This window comes from Asterias rubens, chromosome 6, assembly GCF_902459465.1.
Source record: "Asterias rubens chromosome 6, eAstRub1.3, whole genome shotgun sequence".
NCBI classification, from domain to species: domain Eukaryota; kingdom Metazoa; phylum Echinodermata; class Asteroidea; order Forcipulatida; family Asteriidae; genus Asterias; species Asterias rubens.
In genome coordinates this window covers 20,282,488-20,295,595 of record NC_047067.1, presented here as the reverse complement: position 1 = coordinate 20,295,595, position 13,108 = coordinate 20,282,488, and the positions used below count along the sequence as shown (strand labels likewise).

The following is a 13,108-nucleotide window of genomic DNA, read 5'->3' as shown; positions in this document are numbered from 1 at the left end:
AACACGTACGGATATATATTTCCTGCAACATCCTGTGCATGTACTGCGCACATGCACGGACACTTACTTATGCAAATTATAACCCCGCGATGCACAATGACCTTTTGGTGGGCGGACGGAGGCCGTTCTAAAAATCTATGACTTTATGTTGCTGACGAGGGCATTTTAACATTGTTATATTAAAAAAGTGGGTCTCTTTCTTGACATTTTGTTAATCAAATGTATGTTGCAGAAGAACTTCATTTGTTTGTGTTGATTTGCAATTTTCTATCGCCATATGGACACAGCTTGTAAAATATGAGATGCAAATCAGCATCATTTTCGTTCGTCGGTGACGCCACGTCTTCTACACAATAAACAGCTGTAGCCAATGGGATCCCTCCGTATTTCTCGTAAAACTGAATATTCATAATTTGATGCAAGAACTTGATCTGTTGCAGAAATGTCTCCGCCCACGATAGTAATTCTAGATGTTGATGATGTTCAAAACCACGTTTCGGAAAGTGACGATTCAACTAAGTTTACATGAATCATGCTGGTGTCATTTTGTCAGTATTTGAAGTAAATAAACAAACATAATTATGCACATCCAGAAGTCCTGTACAACAAAAGCACACATTTGACGGTGTATGCATAGTTTCCAATCAAGAAAAGACAAGAAAAAAAGCACCGTGACTATTTTAGAGCTGTTGCAACCGAAAATGGTACCAATGCAAACAACCACTGTTTATGGTGAAACGTGAGGCTAATTAAGCAAATTATTCAGGAAGTATAGCAACAAACAGGAAGCAAACAATGAATAAAATGAAAAAATAAAAGACAAGGAAAGAGAAATGTAGAGAGAAAGCAAATAAATTTTAAATACTTTTAATTGGCAAAATTCATATGACTTTTACTAGTTCATCATGTGAGAAATATCTGAGTTTCTTTTCTTTTAAAGTCTGCTTCCCAACCTCTCCCTTAAACCCCGCCCCCCCCCCCCCAAAAAAACCCCAAAACAACTACAAACCAAACCCCCAAAATAAGTGGGATGCCGAGGGCCACTTCAAACATCGGTATGATCCGTCACACTTTGTCTGCAAATTTGAACACTGAACAAAGTATTCCTTTGCACGAACTTGTTTGATTAATGGGTATGCTAAAGTTTAAGTCTTCATGCCGTTCATAACATAGAACAATGTTATTGTCTTTTTCTAATAAAAAATGGACACCTAAAAATTAAAGCCATATTGGACCCTTTCGGTAAACAGTGTTGTCCAAGGCCCACACTTTGTGTACCACAACTTCTATATCAAATAACAAACCTGTGAAAATTTAGGCTCAATCGGTCATCGGAGTCGGGAGAAAACAACGGAAAAACCCACCCTTGTTTCCGCGCGTTTCGCCGTGTCATGACATGTGTTTCAAATAAATCCGTAATTCTCGTTAACGAGAATTTATATTGTTTTGCTGTTTTTTCAAAAAGTAAAGCATTTCATGGAATAATATTTCAAGAGAAGTCTTTCACCATTGCCTTCTGTAAACCCTGTAAGTTGTTTGTAAATCTGTGAACTTTTTTTTTTTTTCTGAACCGAAAGGGTCCAATGGCTTTAACCGTTGTATAGTGTTGAAAGGTGTTTGGCGTTTCTTGTGCATAGTGCATGCAGCAGACGACGACATCCCACATGTTTATTTTTTAATGGACGTACCAAAGAGCGCCCTCTTGTGATTTTGGAACGTAGATTGTTTACACTGCTCACCAGCGGAATAAAACGCGAAAAATACTTTGGAACTGGTACCCGGGAATATTCACTTAGCAACGAGTAATTAATTGAACCGCGATCGCGAGCAATCTGAAAATGCACGGAAGGACCAACAACTACGCCAAAATAATTTAATCAAAATAAACATCCTCAAGGAGCCTTCCCTTTTGGTTTACTCACCACTGGAAAATGACAAGATACTAAAGAAGAGTGTGTTCCTAATCAGAAGCTAGCAATCGAGGTACATAAATATTTCAATGATTAAAATATCCTGATTTATGTTCAGTGTTTTTACACAGTTTTTAAAATTTTAAAGTTAGTTAACTAACTTGTTTACCGTTTATTGTTCGTGTTGTTTACTGCTTGCAGAGATGTATTTTATTTACTTACTTACATTGGTCTTATTCATTGAGGCATTTCTCTGAAGTGTGAGGTAGATAAACATATGTATTTGTGCAATTTATAGATTCATTTATTTTTTTACATCATTAAGTTTCAAAAACATAGAATCAGTTCAGTAGTAAACAATCAACAATCACAATCAGTGATTTGTATTTGTAATGTCTAATAGTAATGAACATCTTGTGTTACTAGACTGTGTGAGTGACTCAGCTGGTGATTGAGTGTGACACGTTTTTGCGGGTTCATTATTTTTTCTTTGATTTGAAAAACAATAAATAAATAGTTGGGCATTAATGCAAAGGTAATATCAACTGATGTCCTCTTTATCTTCCTTGGCTTATTGAAGCTTTGGATGTATTTTAAAAAACTCAATGAATTTGCAGCTTTTGTGTTTCCCCACCACCACGGCCCAATAATCCTTGATTCCTTGTGATGCCTCCAATCTAGTGCCCCATTTGCCGATTGGAAGTTCCACTTGTCCAGGCTGGACTCCTCCGTTGCATACATTCAAAGTTACAATAATTGTAATGCTCCACCAAGGGTGGAAGCGACCACCTTGACGGAGCGTTGAAGGGACGCTCGCCGGAGCGTTAGGTTACAATTAAATTGTTAAGTGAATTATTGTAACTAACATTATTTGATGCTCCTGCTGTTTTCATTGGCATACACTAACATTGAAAATAGTGTATTAGTAGTGTTGATTTTTGTCCCTAAATATAAAATAAACTGTTGTTATTTCTTTCTATTCTAGATGAGTTCCAGAAACTCCTTGAGTAGCCGGGATGGCGGGAGACCCTTCTCGGCAAACCGCACCCAGCTCCCACCGAGTCGCAGAAATGGACGACCGCACTATCCAGAAATTAAACAGAGAGGTTACTACTCTGATATTCTGAGTGGTGATGCACAACAGCGACTTGGGGTATGTTATTACAAAGGAAGCCAGGCCAATTTTATCCAAAAATTTTTATTTTTAAAAGCATTTAGGCATAATATAGCTGAAAGTCTTGCTCAAGGACACACGTGTCATAACCGGGATTCGAACCCACACCTTGACGACTCGGCCACCAGAACTTGAGTCTGATGTACTAAACTGCTCGGCCCGATATGAGAAACCTGTAATTTGTTTCTCACTAATATGAGTACCCAATTTCATCCTGATTTTATTCTCAGCTAATTTTTGTGTTTAAGAACACAAAAAGTGGCCGAGTACAACAAAATTGTGCTCACCAGAATAAGGTTACCAGCCAAAACACCATGTTTAAATGTACAATTTGTGACTTGTATCCAACGAGGAATTTTCTTCTTGATAAAGGGCACCATTTTAAGGAATTTTGATTTTCTACTGTAGAGCATTTCAAGGGCACCAAGGGTATGGAGGCAATCGCCTCAATGCCTCTGTTAAGTATCAGGTCTCATCTTGGTGTATGGTATAACCACAAATTTATAGCAGTGCTCATGGATTTTTTTTAATTTTCAATGAAATTTGTTTCCTCTGCAGAATGTCTTAAGTGGAGCGGAAACCCAGCAAGACACATTATGGAATATATCAAAGGAAAAGCACACACCAAAGGTTACATCTTTCAAGGGCCCTCAAGGAGCTGAGCAAGTCACCCAGGAGCAAGGCAAACAAGTCTATGGACCAACCAGTGAAATACTTACTAAATCGGTAGGAATATATGAAATTATTGTGTAAACATTATAAGGAGAAGTTGATCATCTTTTTCACCAGGTGTATACAATTAAACATTAATTTAAAACATTTTTTTAAATCTGTTATTTTTCTGACATTGTAAATTTTCGAAGTTGGTAGAGAGTGGCAGCACATTAATCTGGAGGTTGCAGATTAATATCCTACCCAGTTTTTTCTTTGTTAAAACCAAAGTTTACCCAGTTAATTTACCTTAACATGACAATGGTGTCTTCTGTCAAATTTGTTAATATTCATTGTATGTACATGAAATGGCAGCCGGGCTTAGTAGATTTTCAATCAATTGCCTAAATTAACGTCTGATGATGTTTTTTGTTCCCCTTCCCCAGGACTTTCCAGAGAAGTCCTTTCTTCCCAAAGTGCAACTGCCTTACTTTGTACCGCCCGGTCACTGCCCTCGTAAAATCGAGATCGAACGTCGCAAACGCCACTACCAGAATCAGAGTCTTGAAGATCTGCTGGGGGCCGAAGGGGTCCAGACCGACGCCCTCATGCCCAAACAGATCACGCAAAAGATTTCGGTCAAGTTGAACGGAATAGACGGCGATGATGACCCGGCGCCGTTTCCAACATTCCTCCCATTGGATATCTTTACGGATATGGAGTTTGATTGCCGGACGCCTCAGGAGTGGCTCAACATGGGAGTCCAGAACGGCCACAGGCTGCCGGTACCGGCTAGAGCTTTACTACCAGCCTGGGATTCTCCAGAGAAATGTGAGTCTTTGGAGTTTAGTTCTTATAAGTTGTCAATAAATCTTTAAAATTTCATTTATACACATAAATGGTTTTCAAAAAAAGACAACTTACTTCAATTTGCTAAATCTTCTTTATTTCCAAAAGGGGATATATACACCGAGCTGTCAACAGCCAATCTCTCTCATACAAACATTGGTTTTTATCATCTCTCATACAAACATTGGTTTAAAATCTACGATTATGACTGGCACATTAATCAAGAAATTGTGATTGAGTAACTAGACAATAAATGTGTTTTTTCTAGTCGTTGTGAAGTCAGTGGTTAGCTTGGGGGATTCAAACTCACAATCTTGTAGTTGAAATTCCTGCAGTCTGGACCACGGTGACAAACACAAACATAAGTATAGATTCACTAAACAAACTCTTTTTTTGAAACTTTTTATACACAGTGGATCCCAAGGACCCAAGCCTAGAGTATGAATGGTTTGACGTTGGAATGCTGGACTATGACAGCGAGACACAGCTCTATCTGGTGCAGAAAACAGATCTGAACAACAGGATATTAGATGGGGAAGGGAAGGCGGTGATCAACGGAGGCAAGAATGCTGATGGTATGTCAGGAAGACATTTTCTTCCCTCCAGTTTCATCTCAGACCTTCTCTTTGTACTCAATCACCTATATAGTAACAATACGCAGTTCTTGTGAAGTGCTTTTCACACTCGAAGGGTGTCCCAAAGCGCTCATTATTTTGTCTACAGGTATACAGAGCTATGTTTGAAATTATAAGATCCATTTTAGCACCTTGCAACGGTTTACAAGGTTCTGTGACGCAAATGTAATGCAACCATTCATGCCAGAAACACTGGGGTGAATCTGTTCTCTTGAAGATAAGTGTACTTGAATCTTTAGCAAACATTACACAACACACAGGGCCAATGGCTTTATGTCCCATCCAAAGGACGAAGCAATACTGGTTATGTGTCAAGACCTGAACTGAAATCCACACTCTGATGAAAAGCCGTAGGTCCAGTGTGTTTCTGGCAGCAGTGGCTGCTATAGTGCGCTGCTGCACCTTGTAAATCTTACATTATTCAAAACTAATGCTTTTGCAGTATTTACTTTCCTACAGCTTCACAAAATTTGCTCTTGGTCTGAGTTCAATGCTGTTGAGTTATAAAGTAAAAAACTGTCATCAAATAATTTGTTTTCTCGCAACAGGAACCCGCACCATCCAACCCAACCAGTACTGGGTGCCTCGTATTCAAGTCATGTTCACAGCCGAGGATCCCTTAACCTTTGCCCAAACTGTAGCGCGTGCCCACCGTGATCGGAAACACACAGAAGCCCATCTTAGATATAACCTCTACGTCGACTGTATGCCGATGGAAGGCCTTGTTGAGCTGGACCCAGAGAGCCTTAAGAGGATGGTAGATTGGGCCAAGGGGGCACCTTCTCTTATAAAGGATAAAAGGTAGGAATCACAAGCTTTTCATAAACATTAGACATTCCATGGATAGTTTTTGGTGTATGTTCCTTATGGTGTAATGTGTCTTGGCCAGATGGTCGTTACTGCACTCCACTCAAGTTCAGGGCAAATTTCATGGCTCTGCTTACTGCTGAACTCTGCACTTATGATCAACATTCTCTGCTTACTGCCCAATGTTGAATTTCTGCTGTAGCTGTGTAAGCGAAGAATGCACAAGCAAATATTCCTCGCTAAGTCGTGAAATACACTTGATGTAAGCGCAAAATTATCTGCTTCCAGAAGCACAAAACTATTGCTTACAGTCATGAAATTGAGCCCTCTTTACCAGCAAGTAGACTTTTTGGCTTACCGTGCAGGAACCAACTAAACTTCAAATTACGTGGACTTCACTTGAGTAAAACCTAAGAGTGTATTTGTGTCACATAATTCACTCATTGAATCCATCTATTTTCTACACAGTTTGGATGACTACATCCATACCTTGGAGAAGGAGATCAACATTGACTTCAGTCGAGCCATGAACAGAATCACCTTTGATTCTATCGTTGCGGCAAAGCCAGAGATGTTTGCTTTTGTGACTGTCCCTGACCCCGTGGAAGAGGTTGTACCTGAGAGAGGTGAGAAACAGTAACTTTGGTTACAGTAAAGCCAAACCTTGTTCCCAGGGTTGATCGATCTCGCCCTGCCATTTGTTTTTTCTAGCGCGCCTTGCTGGCTTTATAACCCCTGGTATTGGTTCGTTCGGCATACTTAAATAAGGCCTGTGGCTGATCAACTCTACATGCCCAATAGTAACCCATTTTGGCATGCTCGTAATAAGCGTTAATTAACAAGCACCATATTAGGGCTTGACATTTTTTTACAAGTGCATTCACAAAGCTGTGAATTTTTTAGCCAATCAGCGTTGTTTTTCAGTAAATCCCTACCAGGGGTTAGTGACGAGAAGTATCAATACGGCGCACTGGTAGCAAGGTTGGAAGTTTTCATGTGTTATTTGTAGACGGATATTTTCAGACAGACTATTTCAAGTGAGTTCGCAATTTTCCTCTGAAAACTTTTGTTGGTGTTGACACAATCGTAGGTTTCTATTCCGACGTTCCTGAGTACCCTTTTGACGAGCAGTATGACAACTTTGCCTTCAACTCACTGCTAACTCGAGAGGAGGCCATCCTGGCGATGACCAAAGTACGGACAGAGTGTAACAAGGTGTCGGGCATGTCGCTGTTCCACGTCCCCATGACCAAGCATATGAGACTAGAGGAGTTTGAGCAGACACAGGGACAGGCTAGCTCACAGGTAAGAATGAGATGACGACGGTATACAAAGAATTGGTGAAATAATGCTTGATTTGGTCTGTGAAGAAATGGGTGGTTAGGAATAAAAACAGTGGTGAGGTCATCACTGGTTACTTTCATACACTTAAATAAAACGCTTGTATCCTACCACAAAAAAAAGTGGCTAGTGCGTAGAGCAGGCCTGGGATTTCACTCGTGGCCTTGGTGCCCGTTACAAATTTCTTGTAGACATTAAGATTTTCCGATGGAAGTTCCCTCTGCAAATGGAAAATGGCCTTGCCCCCTCAATGATGAAATTCCAGGCCTGGTAGAGTGCTTTCCTCTCACTAATGTGATCTTTATAAAGAGTAGAAGTAGAATCGTGAGTTGTTATTTCTCCTATGGCATGAGTAATATGCTTAGGGTCTGGCTTTCCTCCCTCCAGAAAAAAAAAAAAAACTCTTTTTATAACCGACTGTGCTCCATGGTAATGGTTCGATGTCTGCCACTTCTAAAGGGTCCTCCATTTTCTGTGGCTCAAACACATTTTAGCTACTGTAGTTTGCTTTAGCCATTGTAGCTTGCATGCCTGCGGCTCGCAGTTGCGACTCGCAATTCAGCTTCTCCGGAAAAATCAAACTGTTTCGACAACTGGACGTGCTCTATAGTAATATATGGTTCGATGTCTGTCGCTTCAAAAGGCACCCTTGATTGCCTGTTGCTCAAACATGTTGTAGCCGCTCTAGCTTGCTGTAGGTCGCTATAGCCATTGTAGCTTGCATGGCTGCTTCTCGCAGTTGCTGTTTTCAATTCAGCTTATCAGCTATAAGTAATGATGATTAACCTCCCAAATTGTTGTTATTAATAATCACCTACTCATTGATTGCTACACAGGTTCAGTTGTTCCTGAAAGACAGTTGGATTGGAACTCTGCGTGCAGCCATCAGGACAAGCCTGCGTGATGTCGGCAAGGGTTGGTTTAATCTACACGAGACAAACTGGGAGGTCTACCAACGTTCCAAACTCAAGAAGTTCATGGAGATGGTCAAATTCGGCATGCAGGTGAGATAGACAAATTTAGCAAAGGAGCATTGAATGAGCCAGGTGTTAATTTGAATGAATTTGGTTGAAATTGGCCGAGTAAACCAATAATATAAACCTATAATATGGCGTGTCGTGGCGGAGCGAATAAGAAAACAGGACTTAAGCTCCGGTGTTTCAACATTCGGTATTTTCCTGTAAGGTATTGTGAAGCTTTAAGTATGAGACAAATTCAGAAGATTTGATTTGAAGATTTTGCTGGAGATTGTTTGTTAGGTGCGAATAAAACGAGTGAAAACTCTGATGATACACTGGAACAATAATGAAATGTTTTAACCTTTGCACTGGCAGGATTCGTTGCGGTATTTGGTTCAGGACTCCTTGGTTAACTTCACCCAGATGATCGTAGATGCCTCCTCTACCGTCCTTCAACTCCCAGCTGACATGGAATGGGAAAAAGACCTCATCAAAGTCAAATACAGGTAAACTTGCCTGCCAACTTGCATATGGCTATTGGCTCCAACGAGCATTAGCCAATCAGTCCTTAATCCTTAATGTATTTGTGGATGATTTAAGACTGGTGGAACAAACTACCACATTATCATGCTATGACCAACAAGAATGCATAAACTCTCCAAGGTATTTGTGACTGAGATTTAACCATTAAGAGACCATGGCTGCATGGTTTGACCTACTTCCATTCACATTATAGAGATCAAAGTAAAAGTCATGTCTGGATATGAAATTTCAAGTTAGTATGTTAACATAGTATCCCAACTTTTGTTTCGTGTTTTTTTTTCTGTTGACATTTATACTGACAAAATTTGATTAAAGAAATGAACAATATTAGTTATGTCGAGGTGCTTTGTAATGATTATACAGAAACGAATTGCCTCTTAAGAGTTAACATTGTATTTTCCCTCTTGCAGACCCAAGCGAAACTGCCTGTTTCTACTGGACCTGATGGTTGACAAAGAAGGCTGCCACTACAGCACAAACCTCAACAACTTTGAAAATGCTCTGGTCGGACTATTTGATAAAGGAATCAGCTCTACTCAAAATGTGCCTCAACTGGAGAAGGTTAGTTACGTAATCACACAGGAAACATTTCAAAGATTTAAAAACAAATTAACTACTTCAAGTCGGAAGACGTGCACAGTTTTCTGGACTGGCCTACTCTGGACGGTTTAATATGGCTGGAACAAATTATTATGACTTGAAAAACTTCGGAGCAACGTCTATTTGTTTCTGGCAGCCGGGTGGCTGACGGAAGTATCTACCTCGCCAGTGCATGTGTAGCATGCACAGGCAAGCACCTACTGTGCTATACTTTGTTTCACTCATAAAAAGAGGGATACATGGAACTGGCAATCGTGCCCTGTACTATCCCCTCTTCTGTTGGTTATTGTGTTATGCCTGATTCCAGAATTCTGCAGAACTCGGGGGGGGGGGGGGGGGGGGGGGGGGGGGGGGGTTAGGGTTAAGGGTTAGGGTTAGGGTTAGGGTTAGGGTTAGGGTTAGGGGGGGTTATGTGTGCACAAATGCTCATTGCCTGTTGATGTAGGGGGAAATCCAAACAATGGTGTTTATTGTCCTCTGTAGAATTGTGAATTGAAAATAAAATTTTAACAATAAATTTTGTCAAGACTTACTAAATTTTGTTCATCATCTTTACTTCAGTTTGTCCTTGAGGACATCTTCTGGGCAGACACCCCTCTCCTGGAGTCAGTTGGTGAGCATGAGCCCAGAGTAGAGGAGCTGAGAGACACCATCCGCAGTGCTATCCAGAAAGCCTTGGTACCCATGAAGGCATACGCCAGAGCCTATGAGCAGTTCTTGGAACTCATGAACCTGGATATTAATGAATATATTAAGTAAGTAGAAATTAATCTGCCGTTTTTGTGTGTGTGGATAATTTAAAGGTTGTGTTCTATGTGAATTTTCCTAAATAATTATAGAGAACTGGTGACTTCTGTTTAAAGCCCAGTTCAATGTGATAGGAATTTTGACGTCACAAATGCACAATGAGTAAATTTGGAAGTGTTGAAATGTTTTTCACTCCTGTGAAAACAGGGTGTGACCTCAAAACTCCTAAAAATGCTACCACCTCTTGAAATGAAATGTTCACACTTTAGTATTGTTGTAAAATATCTACATTTATACAGGATTGAAACAAACAAACGGTTCCAAAAACCAAAGATATACTTTGCTTTTAACAATTAAACGATTGCTTCTTTATAACTAGGGATTATGATTCCAAAGAGCACACAGCCGCCGAGGTCAAGAAAGAGATCGAGAGCCATCTCATCCAGAAGGAGGTTCTGGAAAACAGCATCCCAAGCAATTACACTATCGGTCCGTTCTACATCAGCACCGAGAACGTCCGTCAGGGTCTGTCTAAGAAACGCAAGGCTCTGGCCAATGCACTGCTGGAGTTACTGGCACAGAAACTGCGCAAACAAGCTGAGGATGTGAGTATGGTGTACTTTGCAAGTTGACTTTTAATACACTACTAAAATGGTAACAGTACCTTAAAGGTACTGGGGTGGATTTCACAAAGGTAGTCCTAACTTAGGACTAGTCCTAGTCAATGCTAAGAGATAGGACTGGTCCTAAGTTAGGACCAGTAATTCATCCTAACTTAGGACTGGTCCTATCTCTTAGCATTGCCTAGGACTAGTCCTAAGTTGGGACTACCTTTGTGAAATCCACCCCCGGACACGTTTGGTGATTTAGTCTTTTTTTTTCAGCCTACACCATGTGTACATGTAGGTCATCTGTACTAGATAAAATGTACTTTTTTTACAAGGAAGATATGAATGAATTTTCTTATTGGAGATTGCTTGTAGTTTGTCTCTTGACAGTCCCCATTATTGATCTTGCAAAAACTTTCAAAATTTTTCAAAAAGGCCTGCGAGGAATTCAAATTCATCGCCCGCCGTCTCTACGATCGCCCCAACTGCATCGAGGACCTGGCTGAGCAGAAGGAATGGATGACGACAATCCCAGACAAGCTGAAGGAACACCAGGAGCTGATTGATAAAGCCATGACGGATTACGAGCTGATTGAAGAGTTCTACTACAATCTGTCCACGGATGACTTCAATCTCAAGTGAGTGTTGAATGAGGGGTTTGTTTGTTTGTTTGTTTGTTTGTTTGTCTGTCTGTCTGTCTGTCTGTCTGTCTGTCTGTCTGTCTGTCTGTCTGTCTGTCTGTCTGTCTGTTTGTCTGTTTGTTTGTTTGTTTGTTTGTTTGTTTAGATGATCTTCCCATCAAGGGAACTCGGCAAGGGAACTCGGCAAACTTCCACAAGCTTGCAACAGCCAATCTCATACAAACATTGGTTTAACCGTCCATGATTATGAATTGCACAAATAAAGAATTTTGGCGAGCCGTTCGGCTCTGATTTTCAGTGCTTCCCTACCAGGGGTTAGTGGCGAGACGTATCGTTTCTGCACGCCATCCATGGTATCAAAGCTTGATGTTGAGAAGTTTGGACAGGACAAGCGAGCTGTGTTTGGTTTGATTTATGAAATATATTTTGCTGCTTTCTTGATATTAACATTGCAATGTTTTTTTTTAGGTGGAATGCCATCGGATGGCCACACAAGATTGAACTCCAGATGGAGGCGACACTGGCTCAACTTGAAGAGGACCAAGAACGCTTCGCTAAGATCCAAGTCACTGATCAGAATAACTTCACTGACAAACTTGACACGTTACAGGTACGGTCATCAACAACGTTTTATCAATTTTTTTTTCATTCATTCATTCGTTTTTATTGCAAAAACAACTGGCAGCACAAAGCTTAATTATGTGGCATTACAAGGTAAAAATATTGATACAAATTGCACAGATTTGGGCCCAATTTCGTAAAACTTGCTAAGCACAGAACAGTTGCTTAGCAGAATAAGGTTATCAGCCAAAATTGCACAAAGTTTACATTGTTGTGGCTGGTCCCCGATCCCAAACTTTACTTAACAAAAAATTATATGAAACAGCTCTGTGAAATGGGGCCCTAAGCTTTTTCACCTCTAAGCAAGTTTGTGTGCTTACTGTATCAGAATAAAATGTGCATGTTATAAACGATCAAGAAGATTTGTAAGCATGTGTTTGTTATCGTAGGTCTGGCGTAGTGGTTTCTTTTCTGGCCTTCCACCTCTAGGCCCCCGGTTCGAATCCCGCAAGAGCCTGGTGTGGCTTGGGTTTTCAGTTCCTGAAAGATTGCAGAGGTTTTCCATGGAGTTTTTCTTCCACATCTAAAAATGAAACTTTCTTCTTAGTCTTCTCTCCATTGGGTTCTTGGCTAGTATAGTCATGATAGTGATAAAGCTCCACAACCAGAATCAATAAATAAATAATATATAGTCTGTTAGGGTTCACAATGGATTTGCGACGTTCCTCTGACTCATTTGCTCACACAAATCAATAACAATTTAGTCTGCCTTTTGCCTTTATTTTGGTAAGCAGTGGTTAAGAAATAGAAACTGTGTCAGTAAGCAGATACAAACATCTCTCTTTTTCTAATCCTCCCCTCATAGATGGTCGTTGCAGGCTTCGCTGCCCATACAGACATCAATAAGGCCCATGAGGTGGCCAACGAGGTCCGTAGAGTCAACAAACAGATGAAGGAATGCCAGCAGCTAGCTGCCATGTACAACAACAGAGAGAGGCTCTTTGAATTGCCGATCACAAATGTAAGTATATGCTAAAACTATTATTTATATTATTGTTTATTCGGCCGTTTCTCAAAGTACA

The 13,108-nt window shown here is 40.4% G+C and overlaps 1 protein-coding gene across 1 annotated transcript in view; it reads left to right on the top strand.

Moving 5' to 3' along the window:
* The first annotated feature begins 1,882 nt into the window (after positions 1-1,882).
* LOC117291143 (dynein heavy chain 1, axonemal-like) overlaps positions 1,883-13,108 on the top strand; it is a 60,535-nt gene continuing 49,309 nt past the window's right edge. Inside the window, exons 1-16 of the mRNA XM_033772686.1 lie at positions 1,883-1,983; positions 2,896-3,063; positions 3,643-3,810; positions 4,182-4,566; positions 4,998-5,159; positions 5,768-6,020; positions 6,495-6,652; positions 7,117-7,331; positions 8,204-8,371; positions 8,702-8,832; positions 9,280-9,430; positions 10,031-10,224; positions 10,596-10,821; positions 11,260-11,462; positions 11,934-12,075; positions 12,892-13,047. Of these exons, the coding sequence (XP_033628577.1) occupies positions 2,896-3,063; positions 3,643-3,810; positions 4,182-4,566; positions 4,998-5,159; positions 5,768-6,020; positions 6,495-6,652; positions 7,117-7,331; positions 8,204-8,371; positions 8,702-8,832; positions 9,280-9,430; positions 10,031-10,224; positions 10,596-10,821; positions 11,260-11,462; positions 11,934-12,075; positions 12,892-13,047 (2,880 nt within the window). The 5' untranslated portion in view covers positions 1,883-1,983. The remainder of the gene's footprint in view (positions 1,984-2,895; positions 3,064-3,642; positions 3,811-4,181; positions 4,567-4,997; positions 5,160-5,767; positions 6,021-6,494; positions 6,653-7,116; positions 7,332-8,203; positions 8,372-8,701; positions 8,833-9,279; positions 9,431-10,030; positions 10,225-10,595; positions 10,822-11,259; positions 11,463-11,933; positions 12,076-12,891; positions 13,048-13,108) is intronic.